This window comes from Bubalus kerabau, chromosome 9 (genome assembly GCF_029407905.1).
Source record: "Bubalus kerabau isolate K-KA32 ecotype Philippines breed swamp buffalo chromosome 9, PCC_UOA_SB_1v2, whole genome shotgun sequence".
Classification (NCBI taxonomy): domain Eukaryota; kingdom Metazoa; phylum Chordata; class Mammalia; order Artiodactyla; family Bovidae; genus Bubalus; species Bubalus kerabau.
In genome coordinates, this window is record NC_073632.1 from 80,217,658 (window position 1) to 80,231,505 (window position 13,848).

At 37.9% G+C, this 13,848-nt stretch overlaps 2 protein-coding genes across 3 annotated transcripts in view; one reads left to right on the plus strand and one right to left on the minus strand.

Moving 5' to 3' along the window:
• Positions 1-13,694, plus strand: part of TBPL1 (TATA-box binding protein like 1) — a 39,253-nt gene extending 25,559 nt beyond the window's left edge. Inside the window, exons 2-8 of one of the 2 annotated variants that reach the window (XR_008698346.1) lie at positions 6,279-6,457; positions 7,916-7,998; positions 8,158-8,221; positions 9,730-9,833; positions 9,926-10,020; positions 13,123-13,331; positions 13,446-13,694. Coding sequence is in view for 1 of the 2 variants with exons in the window: in XM_055535683.1 (XP_055391658.1) it covers positions 6,323-6,457; positions 7,916-7,998; positions 8,158-8,221; positions 9,730-9,833; positions 9,926-10,020; positions 13,123-13,202 (561 nt within the window). In the remaining variant the exon portion in view is untranslated. Of the gene's footprint in view, positions 1-6,278; positions 6,458-7,915; positions 7,999-8,157; positions 8,222-9,729; positions 9,834-9,925; positions 10,021-13,122 lie in introns of both variants that reach the window. The other variant, XM_055535683.1, reaches the window with a different exon arrangement.
• Positions 1,300-3,609, minus strand: LOC129620035 (cyclin-G1-like). Its single transcript, XM_055535682.1, is given in 2 exon segments — positions 1,300-2,742; positions 2,744-3,609. Coding segments are annotated over 2 exon segments (750 nt in total). The 5' UTR covers positions 3,263-3,609; the 3' UTR covers positions 1,300-2,511.
• Positions 13,695-13,848: the final 154 nt, after the last annotated feature.

Below are 13,848 nucleotides of genomic sequence, written 5' to 3' on the forward strand. Positions count from 1 at the left end.
CAGAGGGGAAACAGACATAGAGAACTGACTTATGGACATGGGGAGAGGGGAGGAGAGGGTGAAATGTATGGAGAGAGTAACATGGAAACTTACATTATAATATGTAAAATAGATAGCCAATGGAAATTTGCTATATGTCTCAGGGAACTCAAACAGGAGCTCTATATCAACCTAGAGGGGTTGGGTGGGGAGGGAGATGGGAGGGAGGTTCATGAGGAAGGGGACATATGTATACCTATGGCTGATTCATGTTGAGGTTTAACAGAAAACAACAAAATTCTGTAAAGCAGTTATCCTTCAATTAAAAACTAAGTTCAGTTCAGTTACTCAGTCATGTTCAACTCTTTGCAGCCCCATGGACTACAGCACACCAGGCTTCCCTGTCCATCACCAATTCCTGGAGTTTGCTCAAACTCGTGTCCATCAAGTCAGTGATGCCATCCAACCATCTCATCCTCTGTCGTCGCCTTCTCCTCCTGCCTTCAGTCTTTCCCAGCATCAGGGTCTTTTCCAATATGTCAGTTCTTCGCTTCAGGTGGCCAAAGTATTGGAGTTTCAGCTTCAACATCAGTCCTTCCAGTGAACACCCAGGACTGGTCTCCTTTAGGATGGACTGGTTGGATCTCCTTGTAGTCCAAGGGACTCTCAACAGTCTTCTCCAACACCACAGTTTAAAAGCATCAGTTCTTCAGTGCTCACCTTTCTTTATAGTCCAACTCTCACATCCATACATAACTACTGGAAAAACCATAGCTTTAACTATATAGAGCTTTGTAGGCAAAGTGATGTCTCTGCTTTTTAATATGCTGTCTAAGTTTGTCATAGCTTTTCTTCCAAGGAGCAAGCATCTTTTAATTTCATGGCTGCAGTCACCATCTGCAGTGATTTAAATTAATTAATAAAAAAGTTATGTGTATGTTTTAGGAATAAGGTAAGCCTTTTGAACTAATTTTAGAGGTAATCAATTCATTCCTCTTTAATGCTGAGAGTTAAGTTTACTCAGGTAGAATTTTTCACACATTGATAAATGATTTAGCTTCATTCAGAATTGGAAGGACTATGATAGGCTGTCAGATGCTCTGTAGAAATTGGGATTTGTCTCTTTCACTAGATTGCCATTTGAATTATCCTACTTAAAAGTGATATGAAGTGCTTAGCTGTAAGAAGTGAATCTTTTTAATACTCAGTACTACTCTTGTTTTACAAGATAGATAAACTGTTTGCAAATGCATCTCTCTTTTAGTACTGCTTTAAAAATCTGGGGTTTTCTTTTTTTTTTTTTTTTTGCATTTCAGTAACTTTATTGAAAGGTATATCCCTTAGTACCAAAACATAATGGGAGTTGGTTAGGTTACCTCTGGCAACTCAAAATTAACACTGATGTATTTAAAATATTGAAATTTATCAGTATTTTGGAAAAACTGTAAAGTTATCCATAAAACATGGTTTACCAAAGTATAAGATACACTGTGGTTCTTTGGTTCATTTTCTAATGCCTCTATAACCATAAAATGATGTCAAAATTGGGTACAGCCATCCTGGATGGATTCAGGCTACACACTGCATTGAGTAACTCTCTGCAACACTTTAACCCCGTAGATCTCCAAACACTACACCTCAGCAACCTTATAATTACGAAGATGCCTACTTTCTTAATACTTGCTTTTGGCACACAGTAGGGGCAATTAATGTAAGTATATTCTCTTCCTTTTAAGCAAAATTCTAAGTTAGAACCAAGTTTTATAAAAACAGTCCTCAGTAAAAACTGATGGAGTGTTAAAAAGTTTTCAGAGTGACGCTAATTTGTTTTGAGTTACTAGTACAGTAAAAACTAATTTTCTTGATGGGACTAGACTGAGGCAGTAAATTTTGTATAAAACTTTTAAAATCATGGATACAAACATCACCTGTTTTCTAGAAAAATATTAAAGATAACATGCCAAAATTAACGAGTTGGTAGTTTTGCTTTACATAAATGCCCTCAAATTTAAATGTGATTTCTATATAGCAGTAAGGTCCACATCTCTGGGTTAATAACTACTTGCATTATAGGTGCCAAGAAACTAACTATTCTCACTGTCTAGAATAGTGACCCTTATTGTGCCTTAAAAAGTGCATTTGTGAAATGGTGGTTTTGATGTAAACCTCATAGTTTAAATTTAAGTAGGTTACCCTTTTTAAATACCACCTAAATACAATATATTGACCCAATATAGAAACTTGGATCAATGTCAGAAATGAAGATTCACAGTTTACCTTTCCAGGCTTGTCATTTGCATTTCACATTTATACTGTTATTTTGATTTGTATGTTTCATAGGTGAATTCAAATTTGAGTAATTCCACTATAGGGTAATGTTAATTAGGCAGTTTTCCCAAATCTGAGAACACCGATGCTAATCTAGTTGTGATGTTTTGAGGCTTCACAGCTTAAATCCGTTATATTATGGAATCCACAGCTCAGGATTGTGGAGAAAGGCTTCAGAAGTTTTTTGTTGCTGTAATCATCCAATTAAGGGACCGTTTCAGGAATTGTTGGAAGGTGGGTTATCCTGTAGTAACTATGCCTCAGTTGCCGTGCAGTACGCTCAGAAACAATCCATTTCAACTTCTGAACATTTGGTTTGGCACACTTGTTCGATGAATATTCAGCTAAACACTTGGATACAAGCTCTTGCCAGAAAGTCAAATCTCTGCCACTGATCTTGGAATGTTTCTGAAGATGTTCTACTCCTTCTGTTAAACTCTATATACTTCTGTGCTTGGATCTCCAGTGCGATGATAGACAATGCCAACACAGACGGCTTTGCTTTAGAAAATATGATCCTGCAGTAACATGCCTTAAGTTGGGCTTCTAGTCTTTCAAAATTAAGGCTACTCTTCCTTTCATGTGGCACGTTCTCTTGAAGGAGTGAGTAATAGAGCTGTAGAAACTGAAAGGCAGTAGTAGCTTTGACTTTCCAACACACCTTCTCCAATACAATCTTCTCCATTCTCATCAAGTCTGAAACCGTGAACCTGTACTGGCTTATAAGGATCAAGTCAGTTGCCAATGGGACATTCCTTTCCTCTTCTGTTGATTTTACAGCCAGATAGAAGCAGCTTAGTCCAACACACCCAAGGTGCTTGGGCTGTACCTTCATTTTAGACAGGAATCTGTCCAGTAAATTCACAGCTAGAGAAAATGTCTCCGTGTCAAAGCCAAAGAACTGAGTTAGACTAAGAAGATCTTTTACTTCAAAGTCCCTCAGTCTTGCAGTCATTCTAAGGCCATTATCATGTGCAGATTCAATTAGTCTCAAGCCGCAGACCTTTGGCTGACATCTCAACTCCTGTTCCAACAGGGCATTCAGCTGGTGTAGCAGTTTCTGAGAGTCAGTTGTTGTCAGTACCTCTATCTTGATCGCGACTGCAGCTCCTCAGCGGTAACCACCCTCCCCGGGCCTGCTCTCACCTCACCCCACGATATTAGATCCGAGAGGCCTACGAGGCGAGAGGACTCGCGGGCAAGAGGGGACAGGCCCGGGGAGGGGGAGCCGTCTTGGGTGGGGGTTTCTGCAGCGCCGCCGAGACGACACTGCCCTTCTCTGGGCCAGTTCGGAGCCGAAGGGCAAATCTGGGGTTTTCATGTAGTTTTCCTGCCTCTTTGTTTTCCTTAGTAATGACTTTCTCATATTTTACTCTTGATTTAAAACCTCTTAAATCAATGATATATCTTCTGAGACTGTTTGCTAGGATGCTTATCTAAAATATGAATACTTCCTAACTTATCTATGCCCATGACTTTATTTTTAGATTTTAAGTTGCTAATGTATGGAAACAATCATCAAATTTTGATTAATTTCAAGGCTTCTTTGCATTCTCAAAGTTTGCGTTCCCCCTTCTTTCTTGACTTATTTTTACCTTGTATGTTATCCTTGTAGTCTTCCCAGACAGTTCAACAGTTAATACTCAGAGTAGGAGATCTGAAGCATTTGTTTTAGCCTGTTTGATGTAAAAAGTGTGTGAGGCGGTAAATTCAACGTAGTTCCTTCATATGTAATTTCTCTTTTAAGTCATGCTTTTTGTGGCCTCTTATCATGGGGTGTGTATCAGTCAGGATTAGATTTGGCTGCATATAGCTAAAGTCCACCAGGAGGGCTTAAAATAGAAATTGATTTTCCCCTCACATTCATAAAGTCTAGAGTTAGAAAATGATGGGGGTGATAAGGAGTTTCACAATATCAGGGTCACAGGCTTCTTCTCTTACTGTTCTTCCGTACCCATCTCATGATCCCAAATGGCTTCTTGAACTCCAGCCCTCACATCCAGACTCCATCCAGCAAGAATGAAGAAGAGCAGAAAGGCAAAAGGGTCTTCTGGTTAATTCGGTCCCTCTGAGCAGGCTTCTGAAACGTCGTGAAGCCATAGTGTTTTACCTGTCTTTGACAGTGCAGCGCTTGTGTCCTCTTGGGGAATGTCTGTTGCCAGGGAGGCTAAAAGGTATAGAATTTTTTTTTTTTCCTGCCACAATGTGTCCAGCTAGACATCTGGGTTCTGTTCATTGTGAAGGAGGAGTGAAATGGGTGTTGGGGTGAGCAGTCAGGAGCCTCTGCCTCACAGTTATTTCCGAGTTCTAATAGGAAAGTAGCAAGTGGAGCAATATCTGGGTTATGATATAATCATGGAAAGTGATGGCTAAGAAACCTCTGCTCTACCTGTAGACTTGGACTTAAACTTTTACCCCTAATCACTGTTATTTTTGGTGTTACTATTTTCCAAGTATATGTGTTAAGTACTTTTCATACATTTTATGTAATTCCCATGGCACTATCTGTTAGGCACTGTCCATTTCATGTCATAGGTGAGAAAACCAAGACACAGATAGATGGTATAATTGGCCCGCGTCCTCAGAATAGTCAGTGGTGAGTTGAACGTTGAGTGTGCACTTAAAGATCACCACTGATAACTGCTTCCATCCTCTGTTTATTAATCTGTCCACCTATATATCTGTCCCTCAGATGCCACTGCCACCCGTCCCCGCCTCTTGTACCCAAGAATCATTTGAGGTTGCTCAAGCACAAAGAACAGAAAAACAAAAAGATAGGTAGATTGAACTAAATATAAGAAAGAAAATAGAATGAAGTTGAGGTTCACATGATACACAGAGTTCAATGCTGTAGGATCCTACAGAGATGCTAAAAGTCTCCACCTGACTTCTCATTGTGTCCTACCAGAAACTAAAAGGCAGAAAAACAAGGTAGAATTTTTTTTTTTTAATTTGGACTCTTGGCTTCATTTTTTTAGTCATATAATAATTTGAATCCTTATAAAGAATACTAGTTCTTTTTCATATTGTGCTTCAAGGAATTATAAAGACAATTATAATAGCATTGTTACCATTTTCTGGTTTTTCTCTTTGTGGGATAGGTCAACTGAATTACCATTGCTTATTTTTTAAGATGTGGATACTCAAAGAGAAAATATTTTAGCTGGACGTAGATCGTGTACTTAGTAAAAACTAGGGCTCATTTTTGTTTGTTTTTAGAAATAATCCTGTCATTGTTTTGAAAAGATATGCATTCTATAAGATTGGGATCTTGGTAAAAATGGTATTGTGCTAAGCAGTTGTTTGTTAGAGCTTCCCTGTACATACACAGGCTGGTGAGCTGCTTCAGGACAAAAGACCTTGCCTTATTTCTGTTTTTCTCCAGTCTCTTCAGTGTGTAGAGGTTTTCAGTAAGTGATTAATGAATGAATGACTAGTAAATGAAGAAAATCTGTTAATGAATGTTATTATTAATATTGCTGTGTCTTAAAACTTAAGAAAGTCAATGGCCCTACCAGAATAGAGAAAAAGTAAGTCATTCTTTATATAGCCCTTTCAAGTTGTATGAGGTGGGTTTTAGTACCATTAATGGTTGGACATTGGGACCACACAGTCCAGCCCTTGAACATGGTGTGTTTGGAGAATCACCATAGCCGTGACACACCTGGAAAGTGGTGGCTGTAAAGGCGAGTTGCAAGAGTTAAGTCTGGCGAGTTCCTGGCGTGTAAAAGTTACTGATTGGTTTTAAGGAATGAAAGTTAGATTCAGGTTTTCAAAGACTTTCTATGACATGTTATCTTTTAAAAAGTGACCTTTTTCATGGGGAAAAGAAAGGACATGATTTGAATAACATTTGAAAAATAAAAAATAGAGATCTACTTCTTGCATTTTAGTTTTCAATTCCTTGTGACCAAAATATTAACAGTAACAGAACATTTAAGTTTAATTATTTGTTTGTTTTTATTTCTCAGGATGTGATCTTCGTGGTGGGAAGCCAAGTTTTTAAACTACCCCAATGGATGCAGACAGTGATGTTGCACTGGACATTCTAATTACAAATGTAGTATGTGTTTTTAGAACAAGATGCCATTTGAACTTAAGGAAGATTGCTTTAGAGGGAGCAAACGTAATTTATAAGCGTGATGTTGGAGTAAGTATCTGATTTTTGTCATGTGTGCTACATAGCCTAATTGTATAGTGCTGTGAATGACATACTAAGTAAAGAATGAGGACAATACCTTATACATTTATTATAAAAATTAAGAATGGGTATGAAGGCCCTGCTGAAGCTCTAAAAATTAGATGCCAGTATATCTTGGTAAATTTGCATTAGTTCTTCAGGCTAGAAATGAAGTACAGATGAATTCAATTAAAAATTTCAGTGAGTCACAATTAAAGATTTTCATGTTCATCAATAATGCCATCTTCACTTTTAAAAAGAAGTAAGTAATCTGCTAAAAAGAGAGGGACAGGCTTAATGCTGCATTGAAATTTGAGCATGCCATATGGCAGACAAGTCATTATTCCTGGGAAGGTTAACATCTTGAGTCGATGGACAAGCTGGTAGCAAAAGACAACTAAATGAAGAAAAAACTCTGTTTCTCAGCCACTTAGGTAAGAAATTTTATAATCTATTTTAGCTCAAATTTTATTTTGAGCCTGTGATAAATTGGGTCTCCCCAGGTTTACTAGCTTTGTAGTTTAATAATACATGACAGAGAAAGAGAGGAACTCAAAATGTCAAGAGTATTAAGAAGAAATGTCCAATTCCTTTTTTTGTTTCATATTCAGTAAAACATTTAGCTCTTTTATATATTATGGCCATTTCTTAAATATTGCCATAAATGAAAAGTTGCCATGAAAATTTAAATTCACATGTTATCTTGGACCTTAGTCCCTGACCTATTTACACTCACACTGTAGATAATTTAGTCCAAATCCATAGCTTTAAGTGCCTTTCATTTCTAAGGAATCTAAAATTACATCTCCAGCTCCAAACTTCCTCCTGCATTCAAGATTTGCACATCAGTTATGAATATGTAATAGGCATATCAGCTGTAAGACACAGAAGAAAGTAATAAGCACCATGAAGCAGAGAAAAGCAGGGTTAGAAGTCACAGAGCGGTGAAGGGATGGGTGCTTTGGTGAAATGGTCAGGGAAGGTCTCTCTGTAGAGATGACATCTGGTGAGAGACCTGAATGAAGTGAAAACACTGAAGGAAGAGAATACCAGAAGAAAGTAACAGCTATGCCAAGGTCCTAAGGCATGCACAATTTGGCATGTTCGAGAATCCATGGAAATTGCAAATTCCAGTTATGTGAGCAGAGTGAGAAGTTGGAATGTGTATTTGTAGTACATTGATTTCAAGTATATAGTGAGAGTTATATACAGGCCTTGAATTTTTTATTAATTAAATGTCCTTTTGACTTAATATGTTCTTTATGTTCAGTGTGGTTCTTGATTTCAGAGTGGGTGGTTTGGAGAACAGTTATTTCAGTCTTGGGTAAGCTTGAAGTAGTATTTAAACATAAAATGGCCACACAGAGTAGAATCATGTGTGGAAATTAACCAAGCTGTTGGGTTTTTGGTTTTCTTTTCTTTTTGCAGAAAGTATTAATGAAGCTTAGAAAGCCTAGAATTACAGCTACAATTTGGTCCTCAGGAAAAATTATTTGCACTGGAGCAACAAGGTAAATGTTACTTGGGTTTTTATTTTTTAATTTGCCCCTCATGGGAAAGATATTTTTCCAGACTTGAAAACAAAATCACATGTACAGTTTGTTGTGTTCCTCATTGTAAAATTTGTTTCCTGTGTAACTGATAATCTTTTTCTTTCTTTCAAACCATAGTGAAGAAGAAGCTAAATTTGGTGCCAGACGTTTAGCCCGTAGTCTCCAGAAACTAGGATTTCAGGTAATGTTTTCAAAAGCTATCCAAGCTGCAGATATCCAAAAATTTATTTCTGTAAATTTTTTTATATATGTATATCTTATTTAATGATTTGAAGAAGTCCCCTCTTATGATTGACCTTTTTTTAAGTTATGTAATTTTGTCCTTCAGCTCAAAACTGTAGTGGCAGACTTTGCCCACGTGGATGTTTGTGTGGGATCCTGGCTTTTTCACAAATTGCTTTCCCATAGAGACATGTTTCCTTATACATTAACTGCTTTACAACTCCTTACATTTTTCACTTCTTTCTCTCTCTCATTCACACTCTCACACACACATGCACACACACAATCTGTGTTTGATCATCACAAGAATGCTGTGTCAGGATGATGCGCGAGAGCCACAGGACCCTGTTGACATGTACACACTGCTTAGCAGGCTCTCAGCCTTGTAAGGTGACCATCTCTAGCAGGTTAGCCTTATAAAATATAATTTCTGGAGGCATAACTTTGAATAAAATGAATATGTATCCTGGACTCGCTGGGTCACTTAGAAATGATAAGTAAGTAAAAGAAAAAGAGATGGGCCTAGGCAATTTGGGATTTGGGTGGGAGGGGATGGGGGTCAAGTTTCTCTCTGATGACTGCAGTCTCCCCTGAGGTGGAAGGTGCTAAGCAGGCACCGAGGTGCTGGGCGGCGTGGGGGTGTTGGTGCTGGCCAGGAGTACGGTAGAGAGCCGAGACTGATGGCAGGGCCACTGGGCACGTCTCTTGACTTTCTCTCACTGCTTTGTGGCTGTGCTGAGTTAGAGGATAGTTAGTTCATCCAGATTTGCGGTTTTACTAGGAACAGTTGAAAGGATAACAGGGTAAAACCATTAAAATATTGGCAGAAGTGGCTAAAGTTATTAATATTGAGAGGACATTATTTTCAGCCTTGGAGCCTCTTTTACATTAGAGATGTTGCAAGAAATCCCAGTGAGTTAAAGACACAGTTTTGTCACTCTGTTCCTCATTCTGTCCCCCCAAAAGAGCAAACATCTAACTAAATTCGTAGAAACGTGATTCTACCTTACTGTGTATAAGAAAAAGTCTGGCCTTTGGAGCTCAGTGTCCACTGCTTTTTGAGTTTGAAATGACAGCTTTTCCATTTTCACTCTTTTTGGAGGAATCTGCTTTAATGTTTCCTCACCGTTCTCCCTCTTACACTGATAGATTAAATATCCCGTTTAAAGTACAGTCTTAAAATAAGATTCAGAAGACCCAGATGTACTATTTTATTCATGCAGTTATCTCAGGTTTTGTTTACTTTTTAATAAAGTTTTTGAGCTCCCCGCCTCCCCGCTTTAATTACAGCATAAAGGAGTCTCTGGTAACTTCAAATATTAAATCATGCTTTAAATGTTTCTGTTTATCTTGTTTGCTCTTATTTTTAAGGATTAAAATTTAAGATTTAAAATTAAGATTGCCATGATGAGTAAGGTTTTTTTGTTTGTTTCAAAATAATTCATTGGTTTTACTTCTCTCCTAAAGGTAATATTTACAGATTTTAAGGTTGTTAACGTTTTGGCAGTGTGTAACATGCCATTTGAAATCCGTTTGCCAGAATTCACAAAGAACAATAGACCTCATGCCAGGTAGGTCTTCAAAGAATCAACATAACTTACCAAATTTGAAATTACTTGTCAGTCTATAAATATTTATATTAATTTTGGCTTTTTTGGTATAGTTATGAACCTGAGCTTCATCCTGCTGTGTGCTATCGGATAAAATCGCTAAGAGCTACATTACAGATTTTTTCAACAGGAAGTATCACAGTAACAGGTATTTTATCTTATTGCAACCACGCTTGTCAATTATGGATTGAATGAGATAAGGAGGTGTTCATACCAAAATAGAGATAAAGTATGCTTTTTCCTTTCTGCCCTCCTCAGAGAGCCAGTCTCCTCATTTTTAACACAGTTGTTGTTGTTCAGCTACTAAGTCATGTCTGACTCTTGCAACCCCATGGACTATAGCACGCCAGGCTTCCCTGTTCTTCACTATTTCCCAGAGGTAGCGCAAACTCATGTCCATTGAGTCAGTGATGCCGTCCAACCATCTCATCCTCTGTTGCCCACTTCTTCTGCCTTCAATCTTTCCCAGCATCAGAGTCTTTTCAATGAGTCGGCTCTTCACATCAGGTGGCCAACGTATTGGAGCTTCAGCTTCCACATCAGTCCTTGCAATGAATATTGAGGATTAATTTCATTTAGGATTGACTGGTTTGATCTCCTTGCTATCCAGGGGACTCTCAAGAGTCTTCTCCAGCACCACAGTTCAAAAGCATCAATTCTTCAGCACTCAGCCTTCCATATGATCCAACTCTCACATCTGTACAGGACTATTGGAAAAACCATAGCTTTGACTCTACAGACCTTTGTTGGCAAACACAGTAGATGAGTTTAACCTGCTTTTATATACTACTTTGAAATCTTATGTATATAGTTTTATGTCTGTCTTCATCTTAATTACCTTAGTAGATTCATCTGTATTGTTCCACATAGTTATGGATCAGTCGTTCTTATTGCTGTTTAGTACCCAGTGTGTGAATCTATTGTTCCATGGGCATTTGGGTTTTCAGTTTGGAATTAAGAATATTCTAGTATATGTTTTTATATGTTGTTTTTAAGTTTATGATGTCTTGCATTTAAAATACTCAAGAGAAGCCTATTTTATGAACTTCATAGAGGTTTTACACGAGCAGAATATTCAAATATAATTGGTATCTATTTGTAATATGTATTTTGTTATATCTTTTGAGTCTTTTTAATTATTTGGAAGAGGCGATTTCAAAAGAGTAGGCATAGATGTCAAAGGGTAGCATTTAGCATGCAGGGTGATTTTTTTTAAATGGTATTGTGGTTATAAATTGTTCATGGCACCCCACTCCAGTACTCTTGTGGACGGGGGAGGCTGGAGGGCTGTAGTCTATGGGGTCGCTGGGGGTCGGACACAACTGAGCGACTTCACTTTGACTTTTCACTTCCATACATTGGAGAAGGAAATGGCAACCCACTCCAGTGTTCTTGCCTGGAGAATCCCAGGGATGGGGGAGCCTGGTGGGCTGCCGTCTATGGGGTCGCACAGAGTCGGACACGACTGAAGTGACTTAGCAGCAGCAGCAGACAGTACTTTGGAGTCAGGTCCAACCTTTGGCAAAATTAAGGAAAACTTCTTTAGGTCCTTGAATTTTCTTTTTATTCCATTAATCCTTAAAGGAAAATACACCTATAAACCTTCAGTAGAAAGGCTTTAGTTTTTATTCATCCTTGGGTTTTCACATCTTCCTTGGATACTTTTAAAGGCTCTTGCCAGGATCATGGCAAGATGATTTTTCTTTCTTTCCTTCTTTGGGTTTGTACAGTTTGGAGCTCAGATTTCACAGAGGTTCTAAAATATATAGAGTCCTTGCTAAGTATAGAATTGGGCTTCCCTGGTGGCTTAATGGTAAAGAATCTGCCTGTCAAGCAGGAGACTCGGTTTGATCCCTGGGTTGGGAAGATTCCCTGGAGAAGGACATAGCAACCCACTCCAGTATTCTTACCTGGGAAATCCCATGCACTGAAGAGCCTGGTGGGCTACAGTCCATGGGTTTGCAAAAAAGTCAGACACGACTTAGTGACAAAACAACAAGAAGTATGGAATAAAATAATGCTTATGTAAAATATATATATATATATTAAGTTAATAGATAATTAACACAATGGCAAACTGAAGACCATTGACCTGGTTACCTATTATGCATTATATATTAACATCTGGACTACCCTCTGATCTGTTGGTTCAGTGGACACATTCTGAGTGGTCCCGACAGGCAGAGCTGTAGTCTCTGGAGGGACTGAGGTGAGTCAGGAAAGGGTTCCCAGTGGATGCATATGTACATTTTTAGGATCTTTCAAAAAGTAAGTGTAAATGTTAGTGGGGGAAAATACATGTATTTATGTATTTATTCAAAATATATTTTATGAAACTATTTTTCACTTTCTTTTCTATATATATTTTTACCTATTTAGATGAAAGCTTACTTATTTTAAAGTTATTCTTAGCATTGTATGGATTAATAAATATATTACATTACCCATCCTCTGGTGCTTTTTTGTTTTTAGTTGGCAGTTATTGTTCAGTCACTAAGTTGTGTCTGACTCTTTGGGACCCCATGAACTGTATCCTGCCAAATTCCTCTGTCCATGGGATTTCCCAGCCAAGAATACTGAAGTGGGTTGCCATTTCCTTCTCAGGGGATCTTCCCAATTCAGGAATCAAACTGGCGTCTCCTGCTTTGGCAGGCAGATTCTTTTCCACTGAGCCACCAGGGAAGTAAGCTGTAAGGGTGAATGACCAGATTAGTAATAAAGATGTGAATACCAGATAGTGGTAAATCTGTGGGGATGTTCAGACTGTGCAGTTTATAACAGCCCTCTGGTTTCCCAACTCGGGTGGCAGCTTTGTTTACTTCTGCTGGGTTCCTTGATACTCCTGTGATGAGCTTTAGTCGTAGCCTAACCAGAAGCCAGGCTACAGGGACCAAAAGGATAATATTATTAATAGTTGTCTAGTTCCGTTTGTTTTCCCTTCCTTTAATGAGCATATTTTAGCAATTCGTATTTCCTCTGTGACTTTGTATGTGTTTGTGTTTAATATACTTTATTTTCACAATGGTGCCCAAACCAAGATGAATAACATCATTTTATGTTTGATTCCCTTTAATTGTTTGTAAAAAATTGTATTTCTTGGTTCTTACTGTGTGTACAGTTATATAAGTGTAGATTTTTAAAAGAACAACCTGATATTCTAAAGTACTCAGTTCTTTGTAATTCTGGGAAATCAGCTTTTCCTAGTTTTCTTCTGCCTCTTCTCACCTCTTCCTCCATTGTGTTGTTGCAGGACCCAATGTAAAGGCTGTTGCTACTGCTGTGGAACAGATTTACCCATTTGTGTTTGAAAGCAGGAAAGAGATTTTATAATTCACCACTTAATTGGTTAGAATCCTTAACTGAGCACCTTTTAAAACCTGCTGCACATTGGACTCAAAAGGAAAACCGGACCAACAGTAACTGAGGAAATAGACTCTTTTATTCTTTCACGGCTACAGTGTAAGCTCCAGGCCCTTTGGATTTTATTTCAAACCTTGCTGTAATATAAAAAGGAAGTTTACAAGACACGACATTGCTGCTTTTACAAAAGGACATTTCTATTTATTTTCGCAGTGATTCCATGTCCCCATGAGCGGAGCTTTCACCGTGGGCACTACCGCGGATCGCTTTGTTGTTGTCATTATTTTTTTCCCAGTTTGAGCTAATGTGTTTTATTTGTGAATAGTCTTTTACATTTTTGTATGCTGAATATGGGCACCAAAGAACCTGTAAAAGTTATCTTTTTCAATTGAATGTGCACAAATAAAAGTTTGGAAAAAATCTCTCTTCATATCCATTCTATAACTTTTATTCCCCATTTTTCTATTTTAACAAAAATTGTATTCATAATTCTTTTTTTTAATCTATGCAAGCTTAGACTTTTGCTAAAGTGTGTCAGCTTCGTTTTGAAGTGTATTTTGTAAATATGCCACATGTGTATAGTATCTTTTAATGCTCTGTTACCAAATATCAAATA